Consider the following 11773-nt stretch of genomic DNA (forward strand, 5'->3'; position numbering starts at 1 on the left):
ACACACACACACACACACACAATACACACACACACTACACAAACACACACACACAATACACACACACACTACACAAACACACATACACACACACACACACACACACACACACACACACACGGACACAATACACAAACACACACACCCACACACACAATACACACACACACTACACAAACACACACACACACACACACATATTACACTTACACACACAAAGATTACACACACACACACATAGATTACACAGAGAGAGAGAGAGATTACATACATACACACACACACACACACACACAAAGATTACACACACACACACACACACAGAGATTACACAGAGAGAGAGAGAGATTACATACACACAGATTACACACACACACACACAGAGAGTATACACACACAGATTACACATACACACACACACACAGATGCACACACACAGATTACACACCCAAATTTTTACTTGGATGCTCTACCAGGCCAAATCAGTCTTTCAATCTCAGCCGTTTAAGAAAATGCATTGGTTCCCAGATTGGACCACATCATCTACCAATCTTCTTCCCCACAAAAACAAAAATAACTCAAATAAAGAATAAAACCCATTTAACAGAAAACCAGCGGCGGCGCCTGGGGTGCTTACGACGGCCGCCAACAAAGTAGTGAATGTTGCAGCAAATAAGGTACTAGATGATACACAGCCTGAACAATCATGGGTAGATCCCTTGCCTGTAATTAATTGAAATCCAAAATGATACATAAAATTCAATATACTATACTGTATATGTAAATAATATTTGAACGTAAAATCTTCAAGGTACATAAAATAATAACATGCAAGACTGTCAATTAGAAATTTCATATAGAAACCTTGAAGGCACATCCTTCTTCGAGATAACAAGGAAGGGAGGGGAACGCGTCAAGATACTTACAACATTAGTCTGGACAATTCCAGGTGAAACGCACACTACACTAATGCCAGATTCAGCAGGCAGCCGCTTATGTAGGACACTACTAAACATAATCTGCAATCCATATACGACTAGGTTAGAGTAGTCTTGTTTTAGCTTCGAAAATTATATACATACCACCGCAGTTAATTGACATTTAATTATGTGCAAGTGTCCAGCCTTGGGTAATAGATGACCAGCTTTTACAAACTAATAGAAAAGAGAGATCAAAGCAGAAGTTGAAACCATAAAAATTAAAAAAATTAAAACAAAATTAAAAAAAAAACACAAGCAGATTATAGCACCCAATCATCAAGCACTTGATCAATGTACAGGTCCAAGTAACTAAAAAGATCTAAATAAAGACAGAGGCACCTGTATTTCAAATATATATATATATATATATATATATATATATCGCACAAAGTAGTTAAACTTTACAGATCAAGAGGACCTGAATTCATTTCCACAAAGATGGATAGGAAGAAAAGCTTGTAGCTCTTACAAGCTTGTTCCAGCTAAAATATGGAAACCATCAAACAATAAAGACTTTCAAGACCACCTGTGCCAACTTGCTGCTTGAGTAACCCACTAAGCTTGTATATTTTCTTTTCCTGGAAACAATGTTCATGTCTTTTGTGTCAACAAAGCCAACATAATGCATCTATATAAAGAAAGAACGAGCATTCTCAGATTAACATAACAATAAAACAAGAATATCAAACTATGAAATACATTTATAGTGCCAATCTAAAAACCTAAGGATGTATCTACAACTAGTTAGCATATATGCCAACTAGTTTTTCTTTCCATGTGTGTGTACGTAGGTGTGCGAATATTATATATATCATATATACCCAGAAAAGCAAAACCAGAAGAGTGTAAAATTTTATGCATGATGACCATGGAACTTACAACGGAATTCAAATTAACAATTCGACTCGGAGATCCTCTAATAAGGGAAGGCAATAGCAAGACGGATAGCAACGCTGGAGCCAGATGATTCACTTGCAAGTGTTCTTCGTAACCATCTTTAGAAAACTTTTGCGGCTCTGAACACACCAAAGACAGAGTAGTCCAGCAAATGACCGATCAGATTCTGAAGGGATGAACATTTGAAATCAGGTAAAAATGTCAACAAAGCGATCAACCTCCAATTGAAAATATCCCAGCATTGTTGATAAGAACATGGAGAGGTCCTAAACGAGCATTCCATGCTTCGGCAAATCTCACAACAGAATCCAATGAAAGCAGATCAAGTTCCATTACCTATTAAAGTTAAACAATAGTATTGTTTGTATATAATTAATGAAATGTAGATATTAGCGTTGGCCCTGTTAATAAGTTACCTCAATATTGAGAGGAAGCCCCATTCCAGACCATTCATTTTGCCACTTCTGGATCAGCTCATTAGCTGCTTTCGTATTCCTCACCGCCATTACAACATGCGCGCCTGATTCCGCCAGCTGCCTGTTCAGTTTTCATGTTTAAGCAAAACTAATTCAAAATTCACAATTGAAACTGAGAAATGGGCACCAGGTTATCAAAATTCTCAGTAACCAAACGGTGGGACCCCTAAGTCCCAATGCAATCTTGCAAATTGAGTTGATTTATTTATACTAAACAAACAAGCTAACAAGAAAACTGAAATCGTCAATGTTTGGAGATTTGAAGGAAAGAGAAGGAGGAGACCTGGCGATTTCACGGCCGATGCCGCTGGTGGATCCAGTGACAATGCAAGTGAGATCGTTGATGGGAGGCAAAGGCATGGGGTTGGGCACCAACGAGAAGCTTTCGTCGATGAGGGTGAGGAGGACGACGACGAGGAAGCAGGGCAAGATCGACGACGAGCGACGAGCAGGACGAGGGAAATTGGGGATCCTCGCAGAGATGAGGACGACCAGGACGTTGGGGATCTTCGCGGTTTTCTCTCCGTGCTTACGAGTCCGCCCAAAATTGGGGTTCTTCGTTAAGAACTCGTAAGGAGGCGTGTAATCCGAGCGAGTCCCACCTAAGCCCATTAAAGCTAATCCGGTTGCACACCAAACACAGGACTATAGTCTAGTCCAGTCCAAGCCTTGCTAATCCTGTCAAACAAACGTGCCCTTAGGATATTCGAACTTTTCCATATAAACTGGATATGGATGGATGAATTTCGAGAACTTTGGCCTCTTTTTCAAGGCCGAATCGATCATCTTTTGGACCTCGATCATATCGACGAATGCTGTTTCTTCTCTCTGGTCGAATCTGTCTAATCTACTGCTTGATCCTCCTCTTTTTCCAAGTCAATCTTTTTTAGCTGAGTGGATCCTGTTTCGGCCTGTGGCGAATTACTTTTGAGTGGAAGTTGTTGGGACTAATCAGTAGGCCCTCATTCGAATGCTCTACTAACCAATAGTTCGAGCAATTTGGTATGTGTATCACTATTATTTTGTATCACCTCGAGCAAACTGTCTATTTAACCTGCCGAGATTGCTCGTCAAGTCGTCTTCGAATAAACGACCTAGTTAGGGGATCAGAGCCTTCACCACCATCTTCATCGCAGTCCTCCAATATCCCTTCAATGAAAACACATGCGGTTTTGTTGGGAATTTTTATGTTGCAAGGCTGGGTACCGAGACAAACTTCCTTTTCTTGGTGTGTTACACTTGCTGCCTCAGGTATCACAGTAACAAGAGGATTTTGTGCATGTGACAAATTTTGTCCTGGGCTCTGAACTGGTAGGTCGATCATTGACTTTCCCATGATTTCTTTCTTTTGTACTGACCGTGTCTCAATGGTCATAAACTCTGAGGCTTTAGCACCTGTCCCACTGGGCGTGCTAAAATGTTGACCCTAAAAACTACCAAGCCTACATGGCGCATATACCAACTAATTAATAAGCTAACTACGTCCTTCGGTTATGTAAGGGGTGTGCCAACTCGATGTTGCGTTGAGCACGCTACTGACTTCTTAATCTTGTGACTGCGGTCGAGTAAGGAACACGTCTCGGCCTTCAGGTTCTAGAGCCTGAAGACAAGGCTGCTAGTCTGGCGAAGTTCACGGATTGTCGGCACCGGGTTCGATCACGGTGATTATATACATAAGAGTATAAGCACGCCGAACTGGCTCTAAACTTTACGAACACAAGTACTCAAAAGAGATATATGTCTTGATGGTGAATGTGGTTCGGCCGTTAGAATGTCGAACTCTAAAACTTACTTGTGAATATCCAATCATAAAACAACTCGGCGTTTAATGCGTTGAGCCCAGTAATCTGTAACACCTCACTTCGCCGAGAAGGCTAATGAGATGACCTCTACCAATAAGGATTCAAAAATCCTTCTCGACCGAGACTTGGATAGATAATCAGTCGGCCTCGACGCAGTGCTATTTATCCAAACTGAAGGTGCTCCGCGGTCGGCTGATTCTACGGCAACAATGTTGTTTGTCTAAACTGAAGGTGTTCACCGGTTGCCTTCACAGTGCTGTTTATCCAAACTGAAGATGTGTCAGCGAAAAAGAAAATAAAAATCTCAAGGTTGTTGAGAGGTTTCGCATAGAGTGAGAGTTTGTGCAGGGCAGTTTGTGTGTTGAGTTGGAGATAGTTGAATGATGCACACCCTCCTCTATTTATAGCAGCAAACTGCAGACGAGCCAGAAGCATAGTCAAATTAGGATTCCTTAACCTAACCTGACCAGGCCTCGGCCAATCTTAGTGCAAATAGAACTTTGAACCTGTTTTCCTAATGGACTAGATTCATTCCGAGTCTTGGCATGTTTTCAACTCCACATCACACTAGGTCTCGATTACTCCCTTATCCACATCAATCTATCCTGCCATGGGACTCGACCAACCCCGACTAGGCGGCCTATGACCCAAAAAACCCACGATAATTCTAGAAAAATCACTAGGCCGAATGCAACTCCAAATTTGGCCCAAATCAATATTTCGGGCCCAAACACCTATTTAATTGAAGAATTATAGAGAGTGAGAAAGAGGTGCGGCGGCAATTGGATGAATTCTAAGATGTGTTTTTTCACTCTATTGTGTCTTTATTTATAGTAGTAAACAAGATAAATTCTATAATACAATAAGAAAACTATCTAAAAAATACTACATAATCTCAATAGAATCTACACAATCATATTTCTAATCTAATTAGGACTGCAACATATTGGGGTGAAAAATTTCACCTCCAACGATTGCAACACACCATTTCCTCCACCTCTAATGACCATTCCGAGTGTAGAAGGTAAGAAATTTCACCTTAATTCAAAATCAATTCATGTGTTTTTTTTCCAGATTTTGAAATTGATATTTGGGGTTTTTTAAAATCGAATTAGATTTTCGATTGGGATTTTAAAATCGAGGGTTTTCAATTAAGAGATTTTGAAATCAAATTAGGGTTTAATTGAGTCTGTTATTTCTTATTTGCAACTATTGGCTATTGATGATCGATGATGATCGATGTTTGAATCCTTCTGCAATTTGAAGCATGATCAAGGAATTTCAGTTTCCGTATCCGACTAAAACCTAAATGGGTACGAGATATTTGAAAACCGAAAATTTGAGATCAGAATTAGCTTTTTTCTTCTTCAATTGTCGACGGCCACTTTTCGATTTGGTTACCAAACCAAAACCAATCCTATGTAAACACCACTTGCAACCTTTTTACCGTTTTCCACCTAGAACTGAGAACAGCCACTGTTTCTTGTCTTGTCATTTAGCACCTAGCACAGTGATGACTCAGAGAGAGAGAGAGAGAGAGCGCACCAAACGATCTGACCATTAATAAAGAAGCATTTGGTTAGGGTTTTAGGGGTTTCGGGACATGGGCTCCTAGTAAATACCAATACAATAGAAATGGGAAAATTTTGATTTTGATTTCCCAATTTCCTCAAAATCTTTTTTCTCCACATTTTTGTTTTACTTGTACAACACTTGTATTGTCAACTTTATTTTCAAGCTTACCAACTAAATTTTCATTCATCAAAATAAAATGATTCAAAATTTCTGTTTCTATATCATATTCTATCAGTAAAATAAGAAAATTATGATTCATGCACTAAATCAATTTTTTCGCAATCATTTAACTAATTGGGCTAAGAAAGTGTGTTCGCACTTGTCAATATTTTTGTATGCGAACTTTTCTTAGCATAATTACCGTTAGACAACAACGTATTTATGATTAAACTAGAACCTTGCTTAAATACAAAAGTAAAATTATCTTTTCACCATAAAAACTTCGAGTTTCAAAGATATACTTGTAGAATATGAAAGACCAACTTATATTAAAATAAGAGTAACGATACAAAAACTAAATTTACAAGCTAAATGATGTGTCATCAATAAAAATGAATATGTTTATTAGCGTTTAAGTTATAATCTAGTTATTAACTATCACGCTATTTGATTTACAAAATTTTATCTACAAATTTAATCTATTATAAATAAACCACCTCAATACATTTTGCCAATCCTCTCTCCCATTTCCTTTGTTCCCTCGTTGGTAAAAAGCGAACTTGTGTATCAGTATTTGCCAGGCACCGTTTCTCTCTCTCTCTCTCTCTCTCTCTCTAAAGTCCAAGTTTTCTCTCTCTACGATACCTTACTTCTCCGCCAATATCTCCTCCTTAAACCCTGACCACAATTGTCACACACTCTCTCTCTCTCTCTCTCTCAACAAAAACGAAAAAATGGTGGGTTTGTCTCACTGCCTCTAAATTCTCCAACTTTAATTCATCTATCTTCGTGTGTTGGGAAACTAATTAAATTCTTTCCATTTCTTTTAATTTATGTGGTTCATAGTTTGGTCCTGCAAATCTTCTTCCCCACTGGCTGGAGGTCCTGCTGACTGAGAAGTTCTTCAACGCTTGCATAATTCACGAGGAGGCAAAGAAGAACGAGAAGAACGTCTACTGTCTGGACTGTTGCATCAGCCTCTGCCCCCACTGCCTGAAGCCTCACACCTCTCACCGACTTTTGCAGGCAATAATTCCTTAAGTTTTGAACTTTCCCTCACAGTTTCACCGCTTAAATAAAAATTACACTCAAAGTTTTGATGTTTCATGCTTAATTTCTTCTGAGAATTTTCAGATAAGGAGGTATGTGTACAACGATGTCATAAGGTTGGATGATGCTGCCAAGTTATTTGACTGTTCTTCCATTCAGGTGAGTAAAAATTTCCCAACTATTTTGCTTAATTTAACTTTCTGGGTTTCTTTATTTCTTCATGCAGATCATGATCTACTATAAGTTGGGGTTTTTCTTGTGAATCCCAAAAGCCAAAAATTTTTAAGTTTATTTTTTGCTTGCTTAAAAATTGAACTATGTTTGGATTCAAAACAACAAACAACCATGTTTGAGTTCAATTCTTTGATTCTAAAGCTCCCTTTTTTCTGATATTCTTTGTGTTGGTGAGCATATTCTCACAAAGGGCCACTGTTTCTCTCTCTCTCTCTCTCTCTCTCTCTCTCTCTCTCTCTCTCTCTCTCTCTCTCTCTTAACTTTCTCTCTCTACAGTCATACATAACCAACAGTGCAAAAGTGGTATTTTTGAACCAGAGGCCACCAACAAAGAATTGCAGAGGCTCCGGCAACGTCTGCATTACCTGTGACAGAAACCTGCAAGACCCCTTTCTCTTCTGCTCCCTCCACTGCAAGGTTAACTTTTTCATCCCCCATAAACCCAAAAAACCCCAACAATTGTTCGATTATTTTCACTTGGGCCTCTCTGATTTCTCATTCTTTCTCAGTTTTCTCGAAAACCCTTTTTGATTTTCCAGTTATTCTCTCTCATTTTTTGGTTTTTTGCAGATCGATCACGTTATAAGAACAGAAGGTTGCCTTTCCAAGTATCTCCGCGAGTGCAAGTTCATGGCTTTACCTGAATCCGGTTCAGACGACGGTCTGATGACACATGACTCGGTTCTCGAACCCGCCGGTTCAACCCGAAACTCTTCAGGCTCATATGGGTTGGGCGAGGTGGGCTGTTTGGCCTTAGCTTGCACTGCCACTACTGAAATTGTGAGGAAAAAGAGAAGTAACATGTCGGCATATCGGGCTGCTTGTCGGCCGGTTTTTTCACCCGTGTTGGAAATCTCGGCCGGGTTGATGAACCGGAGGAAGGGGACTCCACACCGGGCGCCGCTGTATTGAATTTGTGCATGAAAATTGGAAAGTAGATAGCATGAGTAAGTAAAAATCATATGGAGAGCAATTTTTGGGGCATGGATTTGTAAACCTTTGGTAAATTAAGTTTATACTCTTCTGTCTTGGACAGTCTTCCACACGAGGGTCACAAATTAATAAATAGATGACACTTAGTTATGGTTAATTATGTGTAATATGTTGTAATTACCTTTAGCCATGGGTAATTTTTAGGTGTCATTTTTCTTATTGATTGGTGTGGTGATAATATCGGGGTGGTTGATTCTGTTATAGTTGTCTTGCCTAGTCTTAATAGTCATCTTCTTTATGGTCTTGTCTTATAGTATAAAAGTTTGATCACAAGGAATAGGAGTTGTAATTTGTAGCATGTTCATAGATAGCATAATTTTAGTAGCTGACGGAGTTAGCCAAATTGAGGTTAAATAGTAAGATGGAATTTCAAGAGCTTGCGGAATCTCTTTATTATTTAGTTAACTTTTTTTTATGACAGCTCTGGAGTTACAGAGCATTAGTGCTTTGTTTTTCTTTCATGTTATCAAGAGAGAAAATAAGGAAAGATTAGTATCAGATCCTTAGTTACTAATGTATTTGATTGAAACCTTATTAGGCTCAAGGTATAAAATATCGATGATATCGGAAATATAGGTAGTCCAAAAACACGGAAATATCGATGGAAATATCGAGATATTATCGATATCGATAGAAATTGATTAAAAACCACGGAAATTGTAAGAAAAACTTGGAAATTTTTATTGAAACTTTGGAGAATGTTTATTTAGTCAATTATCTATTAGTTCATAAATAAAAAATTAGAAGGAAATGCATTACATGATGGATTTAACTGATTTAAGTTGATTATACAGCGAGCTCCCAAACACTGTGAGTGTAGAAAATATGTAGTAATTAATGAAAAAAAGATTAAACACACCATAATCATTTATATATAATGATTTACTACAATATTTTACACTTTATGCATTGCATGTGCAAAAGAAATTGTCAAAGATTCATTGTCATGTGCAAATTTGTTTCTTGCAAAAAGAATTCAAAACAAAACCATATATATAAATATTTTAGCATATGTTCACAAAAACATAAGTGATATGATGGTTAAGGTCGAATCCCCTTGGTGTTATTTTAGCATATTTTCATTGTCATATGCAAATTTGGGTTTTATCTCGCGATATTATCGATAATATTGCGATATATTCCCAAATAATGTATTAAAATCATTGAAAATATCGTATCTCGATATTATCGCGATAATATCGATATTTTAACGATATATTAATGGATAGTGTATAAAATATCGCGATATGAAAAAAATGTTAATATCGGCGATCCTTGATTAGGCTTCAAGATTTTGATCAAGGTCCCTAGCATTAATGCAATAATGAATTTACATGTCAGTTACATAATTTTTAAAATAAAAATTAATAATTGATTTAGGATTTTAATACTCACACCTTTATTAAACTCCTAAATAATTTTCAATTCAAAACATTTCCAAAATAAAAAAAAATAGAATAAGTTTGTACCCCTTAATTTTTTATAAAAAGGTTTCCAATTTTTTAATCTTATATATACCCATTCATGTAATTTTTCAAATTTTTAATCTTAAAATGTACCCATTCTTAAATATATCAATTTGTTGTAGTAAAATGAACTCTTTTTTTATATAAAATCTATTTAATTTTTTTCTAATCCATTTTTAAACTTATATGGGTACATTCTTTTTCTTGATTTGAAAATGTATCCATGTCAAGTTTAATCAAAGAAATTTACTAATGTTATTCAGCCTAATATCTATTGTTTTTTTGTTAATTTTGATGAATGTACCCATGTTTATATACATATATATAGACACACACACACACAAAATATATTGGAGAGTATAATTTATATTTTAATAATTTTAATCCACAAATTATGGGTTTTTTAATTTAAAATCTCATTAATACAAACAACTATAAATTTCATATTTTAATTAAAAAATATAGTAACCTACATAGAAATACATTATCACATTAATTTCAAGGACTTCGATCAAAAATTGAAAACCAACAAGGTTTCAGTCAAAGAATATTAATAGTTAAGGACCGCATTCAAAATGTTTCAAAAAAAAAAATATCTCCCAATTTTAGAGGGGCTTGGATTTGCTCTCTGTTGTACTGGGTAGGTTAATTTCAAACCGTTGGATGTGGCTTATCTTTTTCTTTTTCTTGTTTACAGAGTAATGATGAATAGTGACAGTGTGCTGCAGTGTGTAATGGTGGAACAGTTACTATTGGTGGTAAAAAGTTTATCACTTTATACTCAGTTTTTGCTTTTTTTTTTTCGGTTCTATTTCCTCCAATTTTGGGGGGCTACATTTAAATTTCGCATACCTTTTGTGCTTTTTTCAGTTATTGAAATAAATTTTTTTTAGCAAATCGATATTTTTATACATTAAGACTTACTTTAACCTTTGAAGTAAAATTTAAATTTTTAGGTTTTAAACTTATTTCAACTTGTTCCAACTCTTCGGCAAATATAAGTTTTAACCCAAAACTCATTTATGGGGCAAATTTAGCCAAAGATTCCTTCTGGGTTAGTGGAGCTAGCTCACTATATATGTGTATTTTTTTTATTTTTGTATTTATAAATTCATTTAATTCAACGGCTAAGATCTAATATGATCAAATTCAATTGTAAAAAAAGATCTAATAGTCTAAATTTATAAAATTAAATTAGGATAGTCTATATAATTTTTTTTAAAGTTAATTTAAGAAAAAAAAATTATCCTAAATTCATTGGTTAATACTTCCGGGCTAAAATTTTAACCCATAAAGGGTTGGAAGAGAAAAACTATTTATGGATTAAAACCTAAATTTTCTGGGTTAAAAATTGTAGGTTTTAACTCAAGGGTTGGAGATGGCTTAAGGAGATGGTGAGTTTGGTTGAGCCAAACAATGGGCAACCTAATTTTGTATCCAATTCGTCATCTACAAGATTCGAACATAAGACCTCTCACTTACAAGTGAATAGGAATACCACTAGACCGTAATGCTAAGAGCCAGTTTGGGATTGTTGTACTTTTTTAATAAATTGTTTTTGCTGTTCTTTAAGAATAATCAGCTGCAAAATAAAGTAGTTGTGCGTTTGATAAACTATATTTTTAAATGTGTTGTAAGTATGAAAAACAGTGTAAAAGCAATGTCTAGAAGGAAAAATAATGTCATTGTTTAAAAGGAAAAATAATAAAAGGGGCTTGAAAACTTTGAATTTTAACGATAAGAACAAAATAAAGGGTAAAATAAATAGTACCATGATTGACTTTTTAGTGTAAAAATGTGGTTTTTCGTTAAAGTGAACAATACCGAGAGTTTTTCGTTAAAGTTCCCTTGTTTAAAATTAATGAGCTTATTACCAGAATTAAAAATATTTCAATCTCAACTCCACTTTTTATTAAAGCATCTTTTAAAAGTAACCTACAATCTGCTATTAAAAGCTATTGTCTGGAGGCTATTAGTCTTAAAATAAGCAGTCTATTTCATTTTTATCAAATACTTTTTTACTGCTTAACTTTAAAGTGAAACAATTTTTGGCAATGTTCTAAAACACAGCCTAGGCGGCACCTAGTTGCTGGGCGGTTGTGAACTTGTTGTACATGTGTCATCCTACAATACTCCTCACT

General features: G+C 35.9%; 2 protein-coding genes across 2 annotated transcripts; one reads left to right on the forward strand and one right to left on the reverse strand.

The window, feature by feature from the left end:
• Positions 1 to 633: 633 nt before the first annotated feature.
• LOC114823231 (dehydrogenase/reductase SDR family member FEY-like) lies at positions 634 to 2452 on the reverse strand. The gene is made up of 6 exons (XM_029098692.2): positions 2294 to 2452; positions 2096 to 2213; positions 1860 to 1996; positions 1507 to 1608; positions 927 to 1019; positions 634 to 723 (listed from the first exon to the last, which is right to left on the reverse strand). The coding sequence occupies exons 1-6, from the start codon at positions 2381 to 2383 to the stop codon at positions 634 to 636; spliced, it is 630 nt and encodes a 209-aa protein (XP_028954525.2). The 5' UTR covers positions 2384 to 2452.
• Positions 2453 to 6488: 4036 nt separating this feature from the next.
• Positions 6489 to 8369, forward strand: LOC114821203 (protein RGF1 INDUCIBLE TRANSCRIPTION FACTOR 1-like). Its single transcript, XM_029093176.2, has 5 exons — positions 6489 to 6626; positions 6736 to 6915; positions 7024 to 7098; positions 7450 to 7590; positions 7744 to 8369. Exons 1-5 carry the CDS (start codon positions 6624 to 6626, stop codon positions 8083 to 8085), a joined length of 741 nt encoding a protein of 246 aa, XP_028949009.1. The 5' UTR covers positions 6489 to 6623; the 3' UTR covers positions 8086 to 8369.
• Positions 8370 to 11773: the final 3404 nt, after the last annotated feature.

Source organism: Malus domestica, chromosome 02 (assembly GCF_042453785.1).
Source record: "Malus domestica chromosome 02, GDT2T_hap1".
Taxonomy (NCBI): domain Eukaryota; kingdom Viridiplantae; phylum Streptophyta; class Magnoliopsida; order Rosales; family Rosaceae; genus Malus; species Malus domestica.

Coding starts and splice junctions, on each gene's coding strand:
- LOC114823231 (XM_029098692.2), bottom strand. CDS start 2,383: ATGGCGGTGAGGAATACGAAAGCAGCTAATGAGCTGATCCAGAAGTGG. Junction 1,997..2,095: donor TGGGATATTTTCAATTGGAG/GTTGATCGCTTT, acceptor TGGTGTGTTCAG/AGCCGCAAAAGTTTTCTAAA. Junction 1,020..1,506: donor CAAGCAGCAAGTTGGCACAG/GTGGTCTTGAAA, acceptor TATGGATTGCAG/ATTATGTTTAGTAGTGTCCT.
- LOC114821203 (XM_029093176.2), top strand. Junction 6,916..7,023: donor CCTCTCACCGACTTTTGCAG/GCAATAATTCCT, acceptor GAGAATTTTCAG/ATAAGGAGGTATGTGTACAA. Junction 7,591..7,743: donor TCTGCTCCCTCCACTGCAAG/GTTAACTTTTTC, acceptor GGTTTTTTGCAG/ATCGATCACGTTATAAGAAC.